Here is a 25,725-nt window from a genome sequence, read left to right on the forward strand (position 1 = left end):
ATTAAGTTATTTCTTCCCATACGGTAAGCCCATTACTTTAAATAGTTCCCTTTCCAAACCCTGGAAAGAACAGTAGGGGTGCTGGCCTAACTATGACTTCATAAAAAGCTTGGTTTTTACTTGTACTGCTCAACTTTTTATACAGGACATTTTCTCTTTAATCACAGTGCAGTTTAGATCATGATTTACAAATACTCAGATATGCATTTGGAAATACCATGCTATCCTTGGATTAAATTCAAAGTTATAAGACATTTGAAAATTTCATAAGAAAATATGAATTAGCATAATATTTCAGCTTTATGTTTTCTTTTGGCTAAATAGTTTTCTGTAGTTTACTAAACTTGTTTGTACCTGGGCAACAAGCCACACAATTTCATAACTCAATCTCTCCTTACCAAATTAATGATTTCAGAATCATTCTTGTTACTTTTTATATTGAACCAGACTGCAAAATCTCTCTCCTCACCTATGTTCAGATTTCTCTCACATGAAGACACAAAGGTTTTGCGCTTGTTAATCACAAGCTGAATGAGAGCAGTAGGGATGTGGTGATGGATTGCAGTCCCGTTAACAAACTACGTATCAACTAAAAGTCAAATAAAATCTCTATGACAAGAGCTTCACTGATAAAGTGTATTCCTACTCACTCTTGATAATGAGAATGCATGAGGAACACAATAGAATTTTTACTAGGGATTGAAAGTGGAATCAGTATTGCTCTCCTTTAGGAAATGGAATTGGCAAGCAAAGTACCTTGGTATAAGCAGTGGTAGAAGCAGCACCACGAAAATTGTCTGCAAGGTCTCTGCACAAGATATACAGAAAATACTAAGGTTTTCTTTAGAAACCTAACAAAGAGGGATTTTAGTTAAGACATGAACCCCAAGAGATCATAGTATTTATCATGCAATTGGTAAAGACCACAATTGGTTTTATGTTTTTAGTGAGAAATCGTATTTTCCATGTATTGAAAAGAACACATAACCACCCTACCAGACTACCTGCAAATTCTCATGGTAGGATGCTGTTTGTACAATATTATGGTACACTGCCATTATTTCTCCATGGGATTTAGGGATTCTTCAAATGATCCTCATATAATTCACTGAAAAGGGAGAGAATTTACAAACTCTATGGATTTCAAATTACTTGTAAGTTTGGCAATATGTTAAGCAATGAGCTCATAGAGAAGAAAAAACTATGCATATACACTTACAGTACTGAACAGAAACAGAATTTCTTTTATTATAGTACTATTTTTAAAAGTTATGTAGGCTGTTACTAAGTATGATGATCAAAGGGTCTCATTCTGTTCCTGCTGAACTGAATAGGAGCTTTAATGCTGACAAGGATAAAAGCTATATAAATTAAATGCCTGGAAATATTAAATGTACAGTATCTGCTTTAATTTGGCTGCAACTTTATTAACTCATCAGGGAACTATCTAGTAATAAATCATAATACTGTGTTTCACCATTCCTTCTTCAGCCCACCCTACTTACTTGGCAGCTGCAGTATACATCACTCTTACTTCAGGCCTGGCTCAGCTATTATTTTTAAAATCCCTCTCTCTGTGGTGCTAGAAAAGGAGCTAGAGCTTTACAGTTCCCAGTACTAAATGCAAGTGCTCGCTTTCAGGACTTTTTTTAGGACGATCTTTTTTAGTAAGGTCCCTTCCAACTCTTAACTCACCAGAGAAATGATGTGGCCTCAGAAACACTCCATATAATGAACACTGGATCTGGAGTGAAAAACTGCTCTATTACTATCCCAGCTGACTGAAAATCAACTGCAAATGCAAGTGGCTTCTGTTACTTCCCAAAAGAGGGAGAATTGTCTTATGCTTATTCTAAGAGAAATAAATTATAGGTCAAACCTTGAAAATGGATGACTTTTTTTCTCTTCTCAGGGTCAGTCAAAATCCAATGTTGCAGAGAATTCTAGCCTTTTTCTTAGACAACATTTAATTATTGTACTTTGATAATAAAAATACTAACATCAACATATTGACGCAAAAACCTCCACTCTAGTATATAATAGTACATAATATATAATATATGATAAAATTCTGAGTATATATATTTTTAAACCTTGAGTCATATACATTAAAGAAAATGTGCAACATACCTCGTCCATCCACAGTAATACCTATTCCACTGCTACACAGGCCATGGAATTCAGCTACTCAATTGAAGCAAGAGATGTCGGGGAAAAAAGAGAATGTTATTTCCAGTGTTTCACCACTTTTAATCCTAAACCAAACCCACCTGATCTTTTTTCAAAATAATTCTTCTACAATGTAACTAATTAAATGCCAGTGTTCACAAGATAACTATTCATTGATCCTATAGCTAAATACATCAAAACCAAAATTTGGTAACAAGAATTAAACGCTCAAGCAATTTCATTAAAGTCTTGATAGTACTGTCTCCTTAGGTTACTGCTTTCAAGCACAATGCCGGTTTTATTTCAGTTCTTCCAAGTAGTTTTCTGCTATCTCAGAACATAACACTGAATGGAAATACTGTCCAAGATACATCATCTCAGTTCTATTGCCATAAGATTTTTTTTTTATCAATCCCCAGGTTTATTTGGAGAATTGATTCTTATAAAATGAAATACAGATTTTTAAAATTAATATGGGTTGCTCTTTTAAACTGGATTGATTTGACTAGGAAATTTACAGATTCATCAGAGAACTAAGCTTATTCTCTTTAAAGTGTTATTACTGATAGCCAACACTTAATTCTGGGACCCAACTTCATCCATAGCATACTCATGTCCTCTGTCTTGAATTTTGTTAGTTTGGCAGTATAGTATTCAAAGAAACACAAAATTTTACCTGAATTTTTAGCAGGGCAGGGGTGACATGGCTCTCCAAAACCATAGTCAGGATTGGCACAGCAACATTCAGACTTTGTCACAGCACCAGGGAAAGGACGGACACAAGCTCCTTTTTTGATGCCTCCATAGCATGTGCTACGCATATGAGTATCTAAGAAAGGCCAAGAAAAGAAATTATTTATTTCTTTAGGCTGAGAGTATGCATACTATCTGAATGAGAGCTAATAAAAACCCAAAAATGTTTTGTTCTACAAAATGGTTACCTTGTCTACATTTTCATTGCTCTGCTACAATAATCCTGATGGCATCAAGACCAGTTCTCAAAATGGAGCTCCCAGAGCTCTCTCCAGAGCGCTTCAAAACCATCTGAACTAGCATATTGTGGGAAATTTAAAAGCATTCCATAGGACCCAGCAAAGATGACCCACACATCAGAGCACCTTTGTAAATCTGTCAACACATATCTCAGTAAGAAACACAGAATGGCTTGAATCAGCATGTGGTGACCAATTCTTCCCTTTGAGAAGTACTACAACCATAACCTAGACATGCAGATCTCTTATTTACTTCCGAAATAGTTCCTCATGTAGGATAACTCACCGGCAGCCCAGGGCTGGTAATATGGGAAGCTACCTGTTTCCAAAAGGAGCATCGCCACCTACTCTATTTATGAATTCTGAAGAGAAATGCAATTTCAGCAGATTGTCCAGCCCAGCATTTACATGACATGGCTATCTTAATAGGTCTATGTGTAAACTGGCACCAGTGCTGGATTAGGGTTAGGATATCGAACAGGTCCCAATACCTAGCTAACAACAGCAATTTAGCAATTCTTACACATGACTGGATAGTCAGAAAAGCAGCACTACTGCATCGAGCACAAGAAATTTCTGGAGGTTTGTGGTTGAAAAGCCACTATGGAAATTTCAGTGCTATCCCCAGGGAGAGGGCTGGAAATGATAGCCAGGACAAACCACCCCTTATTACACAAAGGAAACAGGAAGGTCTCCAAAATCAAAACTCATGCCATAAAAGACAGCAGAATTATAGAGGACAGCCACACATCTGTAGGACTCAGCATGTGCAGACTGTCAATCTTGCAGCTGATTTAGTCATATAGATCAATTTGACTGACTTGACCCATAAGACGTAGTAAGATGCATAATGCAAGGCAGGCCTTCAGCCCCACCTTTGCAGGTATAACCATCTGCTATACTTACCCAAGAATTATAAGAATGTCTCTTACTGCTTTTTATGTGTTTTGGTTTTTGTTGTTTTGGTTTTTCCTGGTCATTCCAGGATTTTGTGTATTTGCTTATAGGATAATACTGGAGATCTTCTAACAAGCGTGTGAGTGGACAGTCCACCTAAACGTATGGTTGAGAACTGCAACATGCAGATGGATTAAACAGCCTTCAGTTTTGACTCCTATACTTCTAGAGAAACTTGCTGGAGCTACAGAAATACTCTTTGTTTCAGGCATCTTTATGGACCAGGCCAGAACATGGCTTTAATTTATGCTCCTTGTTAATCTCCCAGTAAAACTACTACACATTGTGGCCTGGACACGAGCCCGGGTGCACTCAGAAACTGAGGGAATTGAGACAGTTACCTACTTAAAAGATGACCCCAAAACAACCAGGAAAAGTTGCATGAAAAATCTTGCAGTGGATGTTGAAAATCCTGTGCCAATATGAATAAGAACTGGCAATTCCTTCTGTGTTCTGCCTGCTCTTTGAGTGTTGTAAACTGGCTCCTATAAAACAGGATTGCCTGTACATAAATGTTTTCCCTTGCTTTTGGTATCCCATGGAACAGATAGTTCTAGAGCACAGTTAAATATGGCCCAGATTTCAGGGCTTATTCCTTGCCAAGAGTCTAGGTGAAGCCAGTACAATTTGCTTGTGCTTGACAGAAGGAAAAGATCGTTACACTTGACAACAACCAAGAATTTTTGCACAAGAGATGTCTATTCATGTACTCTGCAAAATAATTGCTTGCATCACATCCTTTCCCTCCACCTCTAACAAATCCAGATGCCACTCTGCCATGCTCTGCCATGAATAAAGGGGCTTCAGTCATTGCCCTGGCACAGAAGGGAAGGCTCCCCCCTAGTTACATGTCTGGGAGAGAATGGAGAAGCAATTCAAGGGAAGGAAACAGCATTGAGGGAAACTGCAGGGGTGGGAGGGTGGGAATTGGAAGGTGTGAAAGAAATACTCTGTAGGAAGGTCTTCAAAGATGTGAAGTATGGGAAGCAGCTGGAGGAAGCTACAGATGTACTGAGCAACTGCTCCGCATAAGAAGAGAGCAAGTGCTTTTCCACATAAACCAAAGTTTTTATAGAAGCAGCACAGGGAATTTGGGGAGGATTGCCTAACTAGCTATAGGAAAACAGTCTTATCTACACAGTCAGGGATTCACAAATCCTGTGCAAGATGAAGAACCAAAACAGCAATCGTATGACAGGAAGAATGTCCTCCCTGTGCTGTGCTTCCCATGCTGACAGCAGGGATGAGAAAGACAGGCACTGCTTTGTCCATGACTTAGCTGCTGTGGGCACCTCACCAAGCCCAGGTTCTCCACGTCACAACAGTTCTAAATGAGCACCTTACTGATGAACCTGCGCTGCTCCTCGTGTATAGTTTGACCAGCTTTTGGCTACTAATTTCAGAACACTGAAGAAATTATTTTAAGCCCTGGATCAGAATTTAGCATTGGTGCTGCTGTAATCGCATACCTGTTTATGGGAAACTCCACTGTTTCCCAGAAAATAGCATTTCTAGACTCTTAAATTTTGTAGTGTATCACTTCTGCAAATGTTATCACCTTGTGGTCACTATCAGGTTCACCAGTGGTTGACCTATTCTCAATGAAAGTCACTGCAGCCATCCAGGTGCCTTAGAAGGTCAAATAATGCAATGCTTATGACAAGCACTTTGAGGTATGGTTCTGCAAAATAACCAGTGTAAAATAAAACTTAGCTATTTTGTCCTGGATGGCTATAGCTTTTGGTAGAGATGTCAACTGCAGACTGAATTATAATTAAAAGTGTCTGAGCAGAGAACAACCAACATTGTGCAAAGCTATAGCCATAGCTCAGTAGAAGTTCTGAGGTGATACACAAACACACAACGCCAGGGCCAGCTGAGCTATCTGAGCATGGCGCTGCAGTTAGAAGCGTAGCCAAATCTGAAATGCCTGCAAATACTACTTTGGCTCCGACCATTTATCTATCTGTCCCTTTTCCAAGCATTTGTTCCCCCTTGCTGTATTTTTTTTGTCCAAGCTTGCATAACATTTTGTGATTGACTCTGCCATACTTATTAATACTAAATAAAAAAGCAATTTATACTATGAATAATCCCACCAGAATCAATGGCAGTATTAAGAAGTAAAATACAGCTCATAGTAAAAGTGAGAGAACTGCACTGTAAGCTCTTCGATTTTATATTTTTGCTAATTGCCTAGCACATTTGTTGGAATACTCTTTAAAGGAATCCCCATGTAACTTACTAACTTTCAGACTACAAATACTTTACTAGCAGCCAGAATGTCTGAGAAGTATTATTTAGCTCATGTAATACATGGAACAAAACAGCCAGACAGAGAATACCTGTAGTTAACACAGCATGTGTATGCATATATAAACACACACATATATACAGACACACACATACATAAAATTCTGAACAGCAGATTGACTCAGAAATTCTGTTCTAAAGGTCATGTGTGAATATATCTTTGTTATGCAACGTTTGAAACTTCCTGTGTTACTTTATGCCTGGAATAAATACATCATCTTTTAAAAATGAATTTTCCAAATAAATTATGATTTTGCCTTACAATTTTTGTCATATTAAGGATATTTCCTGTTGAAAAGTTAAGTGTTTATGGTAAACCTTAAAGCTCTGTGACATGTGGAGCTGAACATTTTCAAATAAAAAATAGTGTTCACAGCTGATGGCCAACTTGTGAAGACTTCAGCTGCTAGAACTGCGGTAGCATTAGGTAAAAGAAAGCACAGAAAATTGAGCACTGCATTGATTCTTTGCAGCTGTATCACTGACAGAGGTAAAGACGAGGCCAATTTGGACCACGAAAAAGGTACTGAACAGCTTGTACTCAAATCTGGTTTTGCTGCTGTGCCACTAGCAGTGAAATTCCTATATTAAAAACAGTATAGCAAGCCTTTTCTCATTGTTTTATCTTTCCATTGCTTTTCTCCAAATGTTTAATAAATCAGAAGAAAACAACTTGGCTCCTACAAAAGAGAGAATAAACCTTGCTTTTTTTGGTTCAGTCTTTAGTACAGTTTTGCTTACTAAAAAATCTCATTTATTTAAACCAACAAATATCTGGGTTCCAACTGAGAGACTGAGAAGGTGTTTTGGCTTTTTACTGCCTATTTTTTACGGCATTCTGAGTTTTTATCATGCATTTTTTAAACTGAAGTGGTAACAGAAAGGGCCAGCTTGCACAGGCACTTGATAGTAATGCTTGCACTAGATTTTATTTTAAAGAATTGTGAACTTCTGCACTATTTAAAATTTTATTTTAATTGAATTGATAATAGCAACACCAAGTATCTCACATCCCCTTGGCGAAGATAACCTCCCAACATTGTGATGAATTCTCTCTTTCCTTTATCTGAACACATGCAGATAAGATATAGACCGATAAGATATATATGTGTCCATCAGCAAAAACAGTCACAGCACTGATTAGCAGAGCCAAGCCAATGGTTTCCTCTCTGCCTTTACTGCTTCATGAACCTGCCAAACATCATGATTTAACCAGTTGGACTGATCTAACACCAGCTCCAATGGCAGTCTAGTAACCAGCAGCAACTAGCACACAAGACCACGTACCAGAAGTGAAGCTAATGTGGTGCCAGCAGTGCACACTTCACTCAAGGAGGCCCCATTCCAGGCACATATGCCTGTTGAAGCTTAATGCCATCCCATGCCTATCCACCTACTGAGCCTTGGGTCACAAGTATCCCTGATCATAGATACATTCACCAGCTAGGAGAGAAGAAACTTAGGGGATACAAAACTGATGTTATGATATGCAGAAGAAGGGAAAGATGGCAACTCTATCCACAGATAATCTCCTGTGGATTAAACTGGTTTAATGAATTTTGCAGTATCACAGTCCCTAGTGCACGTAGTCCCACCACTCTCAGAAATGTTTGTAAAATGTGTATTCCTCTCCACCCTCATCATCACCACTTGGTAGAAAACAAGGAACTGAATACCTCTTGCCCTCTATGTTTTTAAATTCTTCATCAAGTTGCAAATGCTCCATCTTTCTCTGGCGAGCTCTGTGAAGCTATGCTAGAGCTCCTGGTGGAGTTGGGTGAAGAATCTCTTAACTGTCAACCAGTAACATTTGAGGTGATAAAAGGCTGCAGTTCAGATTATATGACAAAAGATTATTCATCAGCATACTAAAAAATGTATGCCTCAAAACCAAAAAGAGATGCCAAGAAGAGTAAATACTGTAAATTTAGTTTATAGAAATAAAATGTTTTCAGATTAGAGAAAGAAATGAAAAGGGGAGTGCAAAAATATCAGTGTTGCAACCAAGATACGTACCTATTTTAGTGATTTGGAGTGGATGAGGCATAACCGGACATAAATATGAATATACATGTATAAATATATACATATGCACATACATGAACACAAACACACAGCAGAACAAAAGACAAGTATTTCCAGAAAAATAAATCCTCTGTGGTTTGTTGTCAACATTACCTAGAAGGATGTAATTCGACGCGTTTCTTTAATTTGACAACATGGTAATTCCATCTGCTTTTCAATGAAAATAAGAATCTCACTTACCTACACACACACGACCATCAACTCCAACAGCCAAGCCAGGTGGACACTCACACCGAAAGGATCCTTCAGTATTTATGCAATGACCATTCATGCAAATTCCTGATGTCTGACATTCATCAATATCTATCAGAAGGCAACACAATTCAACAATCTATTCACTGTTTTTAAGCAGATTACAATTAGTATTTTTAGAATGTTACCAAATGACTTTATGATAGGAGATGAATCACCAACATATCCTTGTTTTGTTTCTAATAAAGATTTCATCTTGGAATTACACTAAATAATCAAAATTCCATCAACAAAACAAACCAGCAGAAAATCTGTAGGATTAGAGGCACTTCAGACTCTACATTAATCAAAATTAATGAAAAAATTTCCCCTTTGTCCACCCCATGATACTATAGCATTGCTTTAAAGTGTGGTTAAGGAAGCACCAACCACAGACTATCCATATGATGGTAAATTTTAATTTCAAAGAACTTTTCAGTGGTCATTAATTTCTATCTAAGCCAACACCCCAGCTGCATGAACATTAAGAAAACAACAATTAATAGAAATGGTCCAACTTCAAATCAGGAAATTAACAATTTAGATGATTTTGCACTTACTAGAAATGACTCAAGCTCAAATCTACTTCTATGGGCAGCAACAGGTATCTTGCATTACTTTACTTAAACTGAAGCTAAATCAGAGTCTATTCTTGAAATGTTTAATATAAGTTTTCAATGACCTCACTTTAAAAAGTTTGTAATGCTATGTGGCAAATACAATGTCTTAAGTGTTATACACTCTAAATTGCCAGAATAATAATGTGGAAAACATACTCATGTGTGTTCATCAATGTAAAATCTTTTAAACCTCTTAAACTTCCCATATTGCTGCTCACTTTACCACTTCATGAAGGGCCTGCATAGTTTGCTGCACTTAAAACACTCCAAGACTTTTCAAAAGCTGATTTATCATCTCTTGTATCTTTCACAATACTATTAAATAATTCAGATATTTATTTCTGTAAGTGAAAGACCTGTTTCTATTCCAGGCAGCTTAAGAAATCTACTGTAGTTAATGTATTAGTATGATATTAAATCCATGTGACGAGATTGCCATTCTTGCATGAATGAATGGACCAGAAGAGCCGTTTTCAATCAAGATTGTCTTACTGCATTACCCCTCAGTTCTACATACCAGTACAGTAACGCCCATTTGGAGCCAGAACAAATCCTGGTTTGCAGATGCATTTAAAACTTCCATCTTCGTTTATGCACATCCCATTTAAACACATGTTTGTAGTGGTACACTCATCATGGTCTGCAAAATATTGCAAAGAAAACTGCTTATAGTTCTTCACCTTACAGAAGATGACACAGTAAAAATAAATGATCAGGACTGATATGACATATTCCTTCACTTGAAGATTAAATTCTACTCATAACTTCAATGAAGTACCTGAAGAGTTCTCACTCTATAGACGAAGCTGCCAATTTTTTTCCCACTGTGATCAGTTACTTTGTGTGTTTCAGCAGACTATGTATGGAAGAACAGGGTGCCTCTTTCTCTCTTACATGAAAGGATAAAAAGCTTCAGTCATCTGACAGAATTAAGAGTGTGTTGTTTATCTAGGAAGTTTTTTTTTGACACAGTATAGTCAAAATTAAAAACAGTTATTTCTTCAGCAGCGCTGATATATGGAGCATTTGCTAAAAAGCTTTAGGGAAAAATGTTATTCCTGGCACTGAGTTACCTGGGACTCTTGAGGAGAGATGTGGCTTTAAAAACAAAAATTACCTCAAGTTTTCTTTGAAATCATGCAATTCCGTACACTAACTATTTGAATGCAGGGGCCCTAAGTTCACCTCATGTCATACCTTACTTCAAAAAAGGTAATCCTTAATGATCCTTAACTGTAGTATGAAGTACAATTTCTAGAATCACTAAGCTAATGCCTGCCCCATTATTTAGAAGAGTTCTTACCCACACAATTTTTTCCATCTGTAGTCAATTCAAACCCGGCATTGCAAATACACTGGAAACTTCCATCGGTGTTTACACACCGACCATTTTTACAAAGAACACCATTCTGGATGCACTCATCTATATCTAAGGAAAAAAAAAAAGATCGCATGATCAGAGAATTACTGTAAGATAAAAACATATATAGTGACAATTACTTTGTCACTTTTGAAAAATACTAGCAAATATTATTTAAGTATTACATGAAAAAATTTTCCAAAGATGTTTTAAAAATTATTCTCATTGCATTAGTGATAGGAAAAATATTATTTTACAGACTTGTACAATACATGCTACAATGCCATATTTTGTGACACTCAGCAATTACTTTATCAATACTTTAAAAAACCTGCTCACACATTCATCTGTGTAAATACATAAATACACCTGGTGTACTAATAGTCTATTTCCTGATTTTTTTGTGTAGAACTCCCAGCTGGGGAATTTCCTGGCCAAGTGACAAATATTCCAGAATAATGGATAAGTGTTAAAAGGCAACAACAGAACAAATCGAATGGTAGCCCAGAACTAGATCTCCAATTAAAATCCCAAAAACTGTTGGGATTTATTGAAACTGCATTGCTAGCTATTTTTTAAACTCCAACGGGATCTGACACAAGGGGTCAGAACATCTGCAGTGTCAGCAGACGTGAAACAAATTTTCTTACCGATGCAAGCCTGCTTGGTAGGAGTTCTCTGGAAACCTGCGTGGCACTTGCAGTAATAGGAACCAGGTGTGTTGACACAGTCTCCATTAGAGCATGGATTTGATGTGCATTCATCAACATCTGTTGGCAGCACAGAGGAGCATTAGTGACTTCACAACGTATACAACTTTTTTTTTTTCAGGTCTAGAAGTTTTTAAGTGGAAAATACAGTAACTAAGAGTCAAATGCTAAATACTAAAACTTGTTCTTGGTACAAAATCATTACTTTCCTAAGAACACAGAGCTGTTCTTAGTCCAACTAGGCAGATGCTTTTAAGAAGTGAAATCCTACTAAATCATTTATAAGCATCTTGAAAGACAAAAGAAAAAATACGTGTGAGGATTCTGAGATATGAGATCTGACAGTTGCCTAGTGAAAGCGAACTTTATTCCACATAGTTTTATTTAAGTGAATGACCATTCATTCTTCTTTGGAATGAAACCAATGCAAATCAAAATTGGCATTTTAAAATCAGAGTAAATCATGGCATCCAAAAACTGCCCACTGTATTACAAGTTTATCATAGAAATGTGAGGAGGGGCCACACACCAGCAGGAGGGATTCTTAATGAGACCACAATCTGTGCACCACGTTTCAATCATTCATGCCCCATTGCACCCTCAGCCCCAGTCTTTGCATTGGAGTAACGCCAGATTCAATCTAACCCTTTTCTGTTATGTACCTTACTCTCCTTTCCCAAGGTTTTTAGTATTTGGGTGCAACCAAACACACTTTAACCACCTTAAATCTTAGGTAATTGATTAGAAATAAATTTGATACTGTATTCTGAAAACTTTAACTCCCTTCAAGAACTCTTCCTAAATTTGATCCCCAGTGGTTACTGAATTTCACTGAATTTCACTGAATTTTTTTAGAGTTGGAAGGGACCATATAGATCATCTAGTCCAACTCCCCTGCTGAAGCAGGATTGCTTAGAGAATGCTACTCAGGACTGCATCCAGGCGGGTCTTGAAAATCTCCAAAGAAGGGGACTCCACAACCTCCCTGGGCAGCCTGTTCCAGGGCTCTGTCACCCTCACCGTGAAGAAATTCTTTCTCATATTCGAGTGGAACCTCCTATGTTCCAACTTGTGCCCGTTGCCCCTTGTCCTGTCACTGGGAACCACTGAAAAGAGTCTGGCTCCCTCCTGCTTCAACCCACCCTTGAGATACTTATAGGCATTAATAAGGTCTCCCCTCAGCCTTCTCTTCTCCAGACTAAAGAGTCCCAGCTCTCTTAGCCTTTCCTCATAAGGGAGATGCTCCAATCCCTTAATCATCTTTGTTGCCCTTCGCTGGACTCTTTCCAGTAGTTCCCTATCCCTCTTGAATTGGGGAGCCCAGAACTGGATGCAATACTCCAGTTGTGGCCTCTCACCAGTGCAGAGTAGAGGGGGAGAATGACTTCCCTCGACCTACTAGCCACACTCTTCCCTATGCAGCCCAGGAATGACCAATGACTCGGCTGTGCCTGAGGCAGCTATTCCTAGCTTTAAAATAACACTGGTTGTTCCTCCACATTATACTCCCCTAAACCCTGCTAGGATTCTTGCTCTCTGTAATCTGGGAAGCAGAGCGAGTGCATCCCCCTGGTCTGGCAGGCAGGACTGCTACCGGAGGATGACTTGAGCAGCTCCTCTCTGCCACAGCTAAATTCACAGGTTACAAGCTGAATGGATTCCTTAATGAAATCCCCCATTCCTAATCAATCACCTTTTCTAGTATGACTTTTTTCCCTCCAGCTATGCTTTTCATTTCACTTACAGGTCTGAAATTACTCATCTCTTCATTTAGGTAGGCTTTGACACCACAAAGCCAATGCTGGTTTGTGGTATCTGCCTGTAAACTGCCATAGGAAGATGGAGGTAAGTAAAGCCACTGCTGACCAGTTCTTAATAACGACAATTTCCGCATGCATTTTGCAGTGTACGCTACCAGAAATAACAGGAAAAAGTCACAGTAATTTTGCTGATCTTTTGTACTGATGTTTTATCAGGCCTAGTTTTAAAACTTAGTTCATTACATCTTGGTAATAATGGGATGGAACAAGAAATTAAACTTACAAGAACATGCATACGTTAAAAAAAAGCATACTTCCAGAAAGTGTTGTGCCATGAATGACTTGGTTCCAACAAACAGCAAAAGGTTAGCTTTGTTCTAATTTAACCACAAACATGACCAGACATTTCACAGGATTTATTCTGTTAATGTATACACAGTTAAAACCCATACATCATAGAATCATAGGATAATAGAATAGTTTGTGTTGGAAGGGTCATCTAGTCCAACCCCCCTACAATGAGCAGGGACATCTTCAACCAGATCATGTTGCTCAGAGCCCAGTCCAGTCTGGCCTGGAATGTTTTCAGGGATAGGGCAGCTACAAACTCACTGTGCAACCTGCTCCAGTGTTTCATCATCCTCATTGTAAAAAATTTCTTCCTCATATCTAGTCTAGATCTTCCCTTGTTTAGTTTAAAGCCATTACCTCTTGTCCTATTGCAATAAACCCTGCTAAAAAAGTTTGTCCCCATCTTTCCTGTAGGCCCTGTCTAAGCACTGGAAGGCTGGTATAAGGTCTCCCCAAGAGCCTTCTCTTCTCCAGGCTGAACAACCCTGACTCTCTCAGCTGTCAATATACATATCAAAGAGATCTGGGTTTACTGAAATCACTGATTTAATGAGCTGGTTTACAGCATTCTTGGTACCTAGATGCAATCAGACTGTTTTGGGTAAACAGTGACATGAATGAAGGCAAAGTAAATGGAAGAATCAAATACCTCCTTTCATGAATATTTAGCTCATTCACATTTGCATAGCAGCTGATAGCATCACTCCAGTAAAACCACAAGAATGAAGCAAGATAAAGAAAAGATAAAGAAAAAAGCAATTCAGAGTGTTAAATACAATGAAGAAACCAGTAACTGTGTCTTTATACTGCAGTAGACTTCTACATAATTATAGTGACTTTCTGCTCTCATGCTTCTCTACGCTACCTGGCTGTTGGGATACTCTTTCTCATGAGTGCTAGGTCAGGTGTTTTTAACTCAGTGCTCAACTGACATGGGGGGTCAAGGAGGATCATACATAATCCCTTCATAACAAAGTCCTCGGCTACCAAGAAAATGTCAAACTCTAAATCACATTTTCACGTGAAAGTTTTGCCAAATGTCTTAATTCAAATTACTTTACTGTATATTTATCTTGCTTTATTATAGGAGAGGACAGGGGGAATTTATAAATACTAGATATGGCACTCATCTATTTTGTTTAGTTTTCCTACAGAGAATTACATTTATGACTTTCTTTATTACAGGTTTCAACTTGCTTCATCTGTTGAAGAAAGCATGTTCATACTGGAAATATATCCTGCTGTAAATTAATTTATAAATTGTACAGTAGGAATGCAGTGTTTCTCTATGAAATAGCTGACTTAAGCTTAGAAAATCCTTCCAAAGCCATGTGCATCAGATGATTTCCATATAAAATATGCATCTTAAGATGTTCTTATTTTTATAAGCTGTTGATAAAAGAGGGAAATGGCAAATGTATGTTAATATAAAGGAGTTGTTGGCTTTGAGTTTGCATTGCAACCATGCGTATTCCAACAGTATAAACAGGAAACATCTGAGACAGAGGTATTTAACCCATTTATTCTGTCTCCCAGCAGACCCCTCTTCAGTGTCAAATATTTCTCTTTCACCACTTGCATCACACTTATCTTCAGTTTTCAGTGTTTCATCTGTAATGCTTTTCAGAATTTCACTAGACACAGTATGGAACTTCCAAAACCCCCTGCGATGAGTCTGAAGATACATTACAAAATTTAAAATATGCAGATTTGTATTCTCAAAAGGACTAAAACTCAACACATCACAGCTACAGGCTTGCTGCCACTTTCAAAGTCTCTACAATTTTATCCAGAGTTTTTATGAACATAAAGAAATAAGAAAAGGTAAGAATACTACAGCTGTATATCAGTTTGGGGAAAGGGACTGACCATTCAGTGTCAGATCACCAAGGACACTTATGGTCCTTAACTCATCAAGCATGTTCCATAATGACAGCAGCACAATACAAGTTTAGGTCTAGAGCAGTATGTAACATTATTTTTTTATTTGGCAGGATAATTTTGAAATAAGACTTTAACTCTATACAAAAATATCTAACAATGTCTGGCTTCTTTATTTATTGCTTGGGGAGTAAGCAGCCAGAGGGACAGAGCAGTATGGAGGCAATGTTCATTTATATACCGTTAACCTTACCCCATGCAGTGAAACGTAACTGTTCCCAATGCCCCAAAACTGTTCTTTCAGTTATGAGAAGAGTATCCAAGTTCGATTCAAGCAAGCCCTTAATTTCATTTAATATGTATCAGTACACACAGAAATTCCATGTAGTTAAGTTCCTTCCTACATTTCCAAGACAACTTTCTGTGTGATTTATAGCAATTACCATTCACAAACCACTGACTTCAGTGTGGCACTTAAGATACTGTGGCTACTTCGTTATAATACTACTAGAAAATAACAGTGAAACAAAGCTGTGTCATCTAGGATAAATATTAAGAAAGTATATTCTCTTATAAAAAGTCTTCTGAATATAAGCAGCTACTCAAAAAAACAAACAACTGAAGAGTCAAAATAATGACTGATCTGTTTAATACAGAAAAAATAGGCAAAAAGAGACTTAAACTTTCTGGAAGCCATTGTTTTTTTTCCTTGCTTTCAATCAAGAACATTATTGTGTCTGGTACAGCATCTTCCACTTTTGTTAAACCAGTTGAAATTTTTGTTTTGATCCCAATGCATCCAAAATTGCCTCAGCTTTCAGACTACTGTTTCATGCTGAGGTGTGCATTACGAAGTCAAGGTAAGTTCCCCAAGTGAATACACCTTTTTCCTGAGCCCATAACTCTGTGTTAGAGAATTAAACAGGTCAACAATGTATTTTTTTTTTCCATACACCTCTCAATCTAGTCTCATGGTTTTCAGGGACTTAAACCTCAAACTGAAAATCAGATACAACTTCACTATTACCACAAGCCTGGAGTAGAAGGCGAACGGCAAGGCTGGTGGTCTACAGAAGAGAAAGGGACTCTGTGCCAGCCAGCTGTTAAGAAGAATCAATTTCACCACTGAGACATTTAAATCTGATGAGCCTTTTAAACCACAGATGGCTGTCCTACTTTATTTTTTCATGCACAATTTCTTCAATAGAATTGAAAAACAAAAAAGTTTAAATTAAATCCATATAGCTTTACTTGCTGCAACCTAACTATAAAGGGGCACAAAGACAGAGCAAATGAAGCATTTCACAATAGGCTTAACCAGAGAGTTTAATCCTTTTCTGGACTAATCCAAAAAGCCACTCTCAAATGAAATTAGTACACGAATACTTGGTCATTTAGGCTGGTAAACCAAAAAGGAGCCAAAGGCACCACTTCTTTTGTGCCAGTGGTTATTGAAACTGTTGTTCACTGAAAGCAGAACTCTAAATGGTAAGCCAAGCTCAGGTGAGGCTATTGGTTTATCTACTTACCTAATATTTCCTACTAGTATTAATACCTAGTATTTAATCTGGAGTTATCTCTTACTTGGGAGTTAACCGTACCATCTGCATCAAGATTGCTTTGGTTTGACTTTACTTTCCACAATTCATTTTTTCTTAGTCTTTTAACTTACATATGTCACATTATCAATATATGCATTTGATTAATAATCAAGTAATTGTAATAGTATCAAACCATACTAATTTTTTACCTCGGCGCTTCCATTTATTTTCCATGCTTTGCAAATTAAAAAAAGGCTTTGTGAGTTTAACAGCATTCAAATCTCATACGCCACTGTGAACTGCTACTTAACCACATGCCACCTTCATGCTAGCTGCTGATATGAAGCACAAAGTAGCTCGGGAAATTATTTTAGGGACAAGCGACACTGTGCCTTTCCATGGTATGCAGGCTCATTTTTTACAGCTATGTGCTCTTTCAGTATATTTCTTCATGCAGAATAATTCTTTATAAGCATGAGCAAGCATTTATCATAATCATGCTCCACCACAATGCTATTTATCACTGCTTTTTAATGATTCGAACACAGGATGGTTGCCTGAAAAAGTACAGTTTAGAAAGGCTTTTCACGTTTTTCAGTTGCTAACTTTATAACAATCATATATTTAGATTTTTATCATTACACATCTATATTTCTTCATTTGAACTTAGAAAGCAAAGGTAATAAAAATATCATAAATATATTGTGTGTTATCAAATAGATAACAAACATCTGTTTGCTTCAGATATTTTCAACTTGCCCCCCTAGTAATCAAAGATTACGAATACAAGCTGTGAACTATATTTCATCAATAAACATTAGTTCAATCTGCCGCTCTCAGAAGATGCTCAGCACATTTCAAGACAGTTCTTTGAGTCAAGGTCCAACATAGTTAAAAATAGTATTGATTTCAGCAACGCAAAATTTAGTGCTGGGAACAAAATGCCAGGGCTCTCTCCATGCACTATGAAGAAAGAATATCCATGGAAGACAGATTTATAGTAAAACTCCCACTCCACAATTACAATGCACTTATATCTCCTGGGGCCCAAAGATGCAGCAGGAGACTAAGCCTCTCGAATTTCCTAGTCAGAGATCAGAGGTGCAGAAAACTCTCACCCAAACAAAAAAAGCTGAAAAAGTTGGGCTTGCTATATCATAGAGAACAACTTGGAAGAACTTCCAGTAACAGTTTTCAAGTACACGAAAGTGCAAAGAGGAAGGCACTGGGGATATGACAAGAAACAATGAGCTGAAATTTTTTGCAAAATAGTGTTTAAATTAGATTAGACGTTCTTCAAACTTTCTGGAAGTTCAACTATCGGAGTACTGCAACTGCCTGGGAATCTCCACCAACTGACATTTCTTAAGAAGAGGGTGTACAAACAATGGTCAGGAACGATCTAGCTATAACTGACCTCTCTGGTGCAAGAGAATGGTCTAGCTAAGGGGACTCACAAACTTTCAGGTGCAGTACATCAAGTGAATTTGAGAAAGGAAAACAGAGAGCTTAAACATGGTAAGGAACAGCGACATCAAAGGAAAAGTGCTATTCAACAGTTGTTGCATTTTACTTTTCCAGAAGACAGGGTGCCAAGCCCAAATTCAGCTCTTGTTATAAAAAGTTAATATTCTCATAGGAAATGCAAAGATAACCAAAAGGTAATTAATGCATTTTTTTAATGACTTGATATCTTTCAAACTGTCATTCATCATTACGAGCTGGGAAAACATAAATTATGCCCTTCATTATCTTGAACATAACTTGACACTAACTCCTGTAGCAAAAATGGAGCTATGTGAGCATAGCAAAAGAGTACATGGAACAGAACTTACTTTACTGAAAGTGAAGACAAAAATATACAATACCCATCAGGTACAGAAATGCTCAATACCAGTATTTGAGATTAAAGATTTTTTTTTTTTTTTAAGCAAACAGTTAACTCTCTAGAACATTTTAAATCATTCTAGTGTAAGTAATATCATGGTCTTTGCACTGTCTTTCACAAGAGCAGTATCATTAAAATCTATATGTATGTGGGGGGAAAAGAATATACTTTTTTAAAAAAAAAAAACAAACTATTTAAAGTGGAAAAATATTAGCATTTTAAAAGCAAAAAATGGATTTTAGAAATGTGCACTTACCAATACAATCCCCATTTGCATCTTGCTTATATCCCATGTTGCACTCACATCGGTAACTAGAAAGGGTTGGTATACAACGTCCATTTAAACAAAGGTTGGGATGGTGCTTACAGACGTCTATTGTCTGATTGAGTATTGCTAATTAAAAAAAAAAAGCAGAAGATGAGACAAATATTCATATTTTCAAATAGAAGTGAATATGAAGATTATACTTGGCTTCAGAAAGTATGTTATCAGCTGCATAAATATATCCATCAAGTATTTTTTCCAAGCTCTATCTGCTGACATGACAGTAAACTAACAAAACCAAGCAGCTCTCAGAAAGAAAAACCACATTAGACAGTCAATTATAATTTACTATTTAGGTGTACAACCTGATTAGATTGTCAGTGGCTTCAAGAATAAACCTCAATTTGGGTGAAAGTTGAAGCTGTCTCTTCCTATATGTTTACTATTTTCAGTGTACCTGTCTTTATATTTACAGTTCTGATCCTAAAGACATGCTTATGCTTGTCACAAGCACTTTACATATATGAGACTTCCCTCTGAGCATTACTCATCTTGGGCTTTCAGTCAATGCAGTGTTCCTGCAGGACAGGTAAGTTTTACATTTGGAAGAAAATGAAAAAAGAACAGTTTATTTTAAACCCTAGTTTATTTGAAAACACTCAGGAATTTGGAGTTTTATTAGTGTTGACCAAGACAGATTAGCAGGGAGAGCATAGGCTCAAGGGCTCCTGAACTTACTAATGTATCAACTGATGTCTCTTAGAAATCCTAAATACAAAGGGATTTTTGTGTTAAGAACACCATATCATTTCCACACTAAAAACTAAGCAGAAAAAAGGGAAAAAATAAAGGAATTAAAAAAGAAAGAAACAAGTCAGAACAATGCAAGTACTTACTTAGGCCTGTAATTATTGGGCCATTTCCAGTGGGACTTTGACCACCTGTCCCTACCCCTGCTCCGCCTACACCTGGGGAGAAACCATTGCTTCCAGGGATGGGAATGAATCCTGCTCCTCCTGGGCCATAGCCATTGCCGTTGCCACCAGGAAGGAACCCGTTTCCTCCTGTCCCACCACCTCTGGAACCACCTCCAGCAGAAGCGCCATCCACACAAAGTCTGCGGTGTTCATCTATTAAGCAGGAATGCACAGAGAAGCATAAAGTAAATCAACCCTTCAGAGTCAGCTTATAAGGAAGATACAGATCTTTGTATGCTACAAAAACCAGAACACCAGATCCTCATTTCTTTGATGTTGTGCATTCCCTCTCCCACTCCTAATCCAAGACTGTGACAGGTGTTATTTAAGGAAGGACACTAAAAAAAATCGAAGGATATACTGTAATTTACAACTATTTGTTGAAAACTTTTTGTTGATGTGTTGCCAGCAGCACTGTAACTCCCTGGTCACTCAGAGATCTTGATATAGATAAACTGAAAATACATTTCACTAGGGATGTGGACTATTGTTCTGTGAGCAGAGTTGAAAGTATAAATGAAATACTGATGCATTTCTAGTTCAAAGTAACCAAAATTTAATGGAACAAGAGAGCAGCTGTTCCTTTAAATCAAAATGAACTGTGGACCCTCAGAGTCATTTCCTCTTTGAGCTTGACCACAAAATCTTACCCATTTCCCAAGTACTATTTCCAAAGTCAACAAAAGGACGTTAAAGAAACTAGTCCCAAACAATCATCGACCAGAAAAAATGGCTCACAGATGGTAACATCAGTATTAAAAACACAAGAATGAATAATAACGTAATTTCTGACTTTTTCCATTTAGCCTACATTTTAAAGCAGTTTAAAATATTCCAGTGACCTCCACCCCAACTAGAATGGACAGCAAGAAGGAGAAAACCAACTAACGAACAAGTCACTCACCAGATCCTCTGACAGGACACATCTCTGGAACAGACCCAATGGCCCAGCACCGTCCAGACTCACAGCAGCACTGCCTTTTGGTGAACCTACCAGGAAGCTCCTGTGCACAGCGGCCACTCACGATGTTAGAGAAACATGTACTTGCCCTTTGATCTGGAAGTTATTTTAAAAAGAAAACCAACAAAATTACTTTCCCTTATTCAGTTCATATAAGGACTAAAATGTTTAAAAAGTTTTATTTAAAATAACCCCCAAAACAAACCCCAAAATACCCCGAAACACACTCAATTGTTATCTGAGGTGATCAGCACCAACACACTCTACATTTGGTTTACTGCACGATCATATATTTGCAGTGACACTAGTCTTGCACTAATCCAACACGCAATCTTAAAGTCGTCTCAAGCTAACAAGAAATATGGATGATACAAAAGATACAAAGCAATGTAAATAGAAACTAGATACAAATACATAAAAAGCCTACTATGACAAAAATACTTTTATGTAACAACTGCAACATCAGTAAATTCACTTAATGAATTTTGCCTTGGTGCAGATGTATCTTGACTGAAGAAATGCCATCCAGTCTGCTCTGCTCAGCAGACTGAATGTACAACAGTATTTTTATTAGCGCTACGTGAAAACTACATAAACATGTCAGTGTTTATTATATTCAAGTTCCTTCAAGGACACATCCTAGATCTTTTATTGTCACATTCCTGAATGCTGGCTAGGAGAAAAGTTCAATGAATTTGAAAAGACATAGTACCAATTAAAATAGCTGAACACATCCTGATATTTCGGTTAACAGAAAATATTTATCTTAAACCAGGAAGAATAAAATGATTTGTATTAATAAGGATTACATTTTTCATTTTCTCCTAAGTACAGGAAAAATTATGCTTCTAGAGTATACAAGTTATACTCCAATACTATAATAATTTGAGAGCACAAGAACTTTAAGAAAGATGTTCATTTAGGGGAAGGAGACTGTGACACAAAGGGCTTCCTTAGCAGACTAGGGCATGTGATTGGTGTGAAAGTGGTTCTGGGAGCTGACTTTAGAAACCAGGTTGTAAAACATGCCAAAATCCATAGAAATTTTGATCATATTGGAAATCATAGGTTCTCAGTATTTTTGAGGCTAGCCACAATATATTTGAAATTTGGCACTCCTCAGATGAACCTGGATAACAAAAGCTGGCTACACTGTGCAAAAAATTATCCATGTGAAATCACTTGTAGGTCTGGTGTTGCTACTGGCTTACATCAATTATCTGTAATTCAGAAATCCCTTCAGAATTCCCATCCCTTTCCCAAAATGAGAACAAAGTGGTTTGAGACGTCTGAAATAAGAAGAACCATATGTGATCTAGAAAAGACACTATTATTAGCAATTGTTAATGTTTTTTAAACATGGTATGCAGTATTATTAGTTAATTCATCACAATGGTTTATGCTGTATATTTGACGTGCAGCTCTTCAAAAGAAAATATCACATATGAAAATAAGCATACCTCTCTTTTACAATATAGAAATATTTTAAATTAATTGTCCTATAAAACCTTCAATCTACTGAAATCTAGTATTCGGTTTATTTTATTATCTGTTGCAGCCAAATTAGTGGCACGTCAGTACACACTATGTAATGCCCTCTGAGTTTATATATGTGCCTTATATTGGCCTCTAAAGGTTAAGTTAACCTATGTGAGATGGAAGTTGGAATACCAAGGAAGGATAAATGTTTGCTCCTTTAGAACCAAAGTGAGCTTAGTTTTTGGTTTCATCAGATGCAGGTTAAAGAAACAATTACAATTAATATATCCTATGTTTGCCTAGACAACAGAGAGAAATTAATTTTTTCCTACAAAGATCCAGGTCTCAGGCAGGAGTTCCCAGGCTACAATACAGTCGACACAGAGGGATCTACTACCTACATGAAGATGGTTGCAGTGGCAATCATCATCAGATGCTATGAATTTTAAGTAGCTGGATCAGAGACATTTGTTAGTTAGCACATAGTGAAGTCCAGGGAGGCAGGGAGGGAAGTGTTAGATGGCTGGGACATAAGTTCTGCTGCTTAATTAAATTGCCTTAATAACCTTCAGAGCTAAAAAGCCTACAGGGTGGAATACCTACCAATACAGCGGGAGCCATCTGTGGATGTGACATAACCCCGTGGGCAGATGCAGAAATAACTTCCCACGGTGTTAGAGCATTCACCGCCTTCACAGATTCCTGGGATGATGCTGCATTCATCAATATCTATCCAAAAAAGAAAGAACACAGGGTAATTAGCAGAGCACTTGAATATATGGTATTAAAAAGAGGGAAAGACAGCTTTTCTGAAACGAAGTTGTTATTCAGCTCAGATTCAATAGCATAATGCTGGTGTTTGCATACTGCAAATAATTTTGTTGGCCATCTAATGGAGGCTTTCCTTATACATTTAAGGAGCACACCACTTCAAATCGCAGAGTACATGACAGCAGTCTGGGATTTCCTCTAAATGGCACATACTGAGTGCCATCTCTAGGAAGCATGCAACAGCTACAGTGCAATACCAAAATACACATCCTGTGTTTGAGTTGAAGGTTAAGGAGGACGGTACAGCAGCCAAGCACGGCAGCTCTGGGCTTCTGTGACCACAGAAATATTGCGCATTGGATCTGACTGCTTTCTGGCATTCTAATTCTTCAACTCTAAGCAAGAATTTTGGCCAAGCTCTTCAAAAGTGACCAAATGCTGCATTTTTACTTTTTTTTTTCCAGATCTTTTCAATTCATTCAAATGTTCCTGCTAACTAAAAGTAGTGGTGTTATCTGAACACTGAAACAATTTTGTATGTAAATACACATAAAGTGTGAGGTCATCAAGCTGATGAACGAGCTGCTGTATGTAACAGGGGTCTGCTAGGGCACTTGGCACCAGGACTCAGAGCACTGTGTGCTGTCACAGCACAAACTGGAAGCAAAATGAGGAGCTAAGACAATAAGAAGCAATAGAAGGAATAGGCTGACTGTATTGTTAGAGATGTGAAGCACAGCAGTGCAAGCTGGAATGGAAGAAATACAAGCGGGAAGAACAGCATACGTGTAAAGACTATGTCATGACCATTTATACAAACAAGTCATTTTAAGTAACCACTTCATTCAGCAACTGTGATAAACTTTAGGCATATGATTTAGTAACCTAATTTTGCTTTTAAGTGACCTCTGTACATTAGCTTTTTGAATGGTTTTCAGTGAACATGAACTGTGGTCCAGGTTTAACATGGCAGGCATTACGAGAAAACATGGAGAAACATGGACCAACTTTCTAATTAGCTTGAGATGTTATTTTTTCCAGTTGGAATGATAGGACACTGCAGGTTTTGCATGGCTTATACCAAAGCTAGTTACAGGTACAAGACTTTGGCTTGTTTGCAAAAATTTAGATGCAGTATTAATTTAAATTAGCTTTCATAGTGCGAAACAAAAATTAAAACAAAATAATCAGGCTATTGAACCCAGACTGTCTTATGTCAAATAGTACAGGAGGGTACAGTACATCAGAAAGAGCCTATGACAGAAATTATCTTGCGATGACACTGTGAAGGTTTTCACATTCCTTATAAGAAAGGCTTGGGACCCCACAGACCATTCCTTGCACTTTTACACAGACCTATCATTTCCTTGGACCTGTCACTATAGAAATTCTCTATTCATCTCGGAATAGAGATTCTATTCTATTCATTCATCTATTTCTATTTCTATTATTTCTATTTCTATCTATTTCTTTCTATTTCTATTTCTATTTCTATTTCTATTTCTATTTCTATTTCTATTTCTATTTCTATTTCTATTTCTATTTCTATTTCTATTTATTTCTATTATTTCTGTTTCTATTTCTTTCTATTTTTTTCTATTTTCTGTTCACCTATTCTATTAATTCTATCATTTTATACATCTTAGAATAGCTACTTGAGAAATAAACTTTAGCAGGTGTTATTTCTTAGGAGGCTTTTATGTGATGAATAGTTTGCTTCCTCCCTTGCTATATTCTCCACACTGAAAACTCAAAAAAAAAAAAAAGAGAAAGAGTGCCGAAGAGATCTGGTATTCACAGGAACTATATCAAAAAGGTAACTCCCCGCTGTGGGAAGGTCCACACATGAAGAACTCCCTTAGGCTATTAATCTACAGAGGATATTCAAGTAGTGAAAGGAAAATTAAGTTTTGCCACAAGGCTTCTAAGAATGTGAAAACTGTTCTTTGTAAAGTAAAGGTATAAATAAAACAATCCCTCGCCCACTGGCATGTCATTGGGAGTGTCACTGTAGAAAAGACGATTTATCTTACAGTCTTCAAACCTCCTACTGGTCTATACACGTAAGCATCCTGTGGCCCTGGTTGTTTGTTTTCTACTATGAAGCAGAATCAGAGGAAGTGAAAACTGTCTTTTTACTAAGATTATTTAAGCATTTCAGAGGATGCAAGAAGTTTAAATTTTACATTAAAATAGTTACAAAATAACAACAACTATTACCCACATTTAAGACATTTGCTCAGAAGCTGCTGCCACTACAGAAGGCAGTGTCAGTTTTGCTAAAGAAAAACACTTCTAAGAAATAATGCTTTCACTTAAAGACTTCAGAGTTACCCACTGCAGAGATTCCAGAATTCCAAATGATGGTATAAATCAAAACCAAATAATTCCCCAGGAAATCTGTGAAATCTTGC

General features: G+C 37.3%; 1 protein-coding gene across 3 annotated transcripts in view; it reads right to left on the minus strand.

Moving 5' to 3' along the window:
• The window catches only part of FBN2 (fibrillin 2), a 172,180-nt gene that overhangs the window by 83,728 nt on the left and 62,727 nt on the right, over nucleotides 1-25,725 (minus strand). For all 3 annotated transcript variants that reach the window (XM_074166568.1, XM_074166567.1, XM_074166566.1), the window contains exons 8-17: nucleotides 23,144-23,269; nucleotides 21,005-21,157; nucleotides 20,020-20,253; nucleotides 19,115-19,252; nucleotides 11,378-11,497; nucleotides 10,671-10,796; nucleotides 9,885-10,007; nucleotides 8,697-8,819; nucleotides 2,846-2,998; nucleotides 2,131-2,184 (exon numbers count right to left, since the gene is read on the minus strand). In XM_074166568.1, the coding sequence (XP_074022669.1) occupies nucleotides 2,131-2,184; nucleotides 2,846-2,998; nucleotides 8,697-8,819; nucleotides 9,885-10,007; nucleotides 10,671-10,796; nucleotides 11,378-11,497; nucleotides 19,115-19,252; nucleotides 20,020-20,253; nucleotides 21,005-21,157; nucleotides 23,144-23,269 (1,350 nt within the window). The remainder of the gene's footprint in view (nucleotides 1-2,130; nucleotides 2,185-2,845; nucleotides 2,999-8,696; nucleotides 8,820-9,884; nucleotides 10,008-10,670; nucleotides 10,797-11,377; nucleotides 11,498-19,114; nucleotides 19,253-20,019; nucleotides 20,254-21,004; nucleotides 21,158-23,143; nucleotides 23,270-25,725) is intronic.

Source organism: Numenius arquata, chromosome Z (assembly GCF_964106895.1).
Source record: "Numenius arquata chromosome Z, bNumArq3.hap1.1, whole genome shotgun sequence".
NCBI lineage: Eukaryota > Metazoa > Chordata > Aves > Charadriiformes > Scolopacidae > Numenius > Numenius arquata.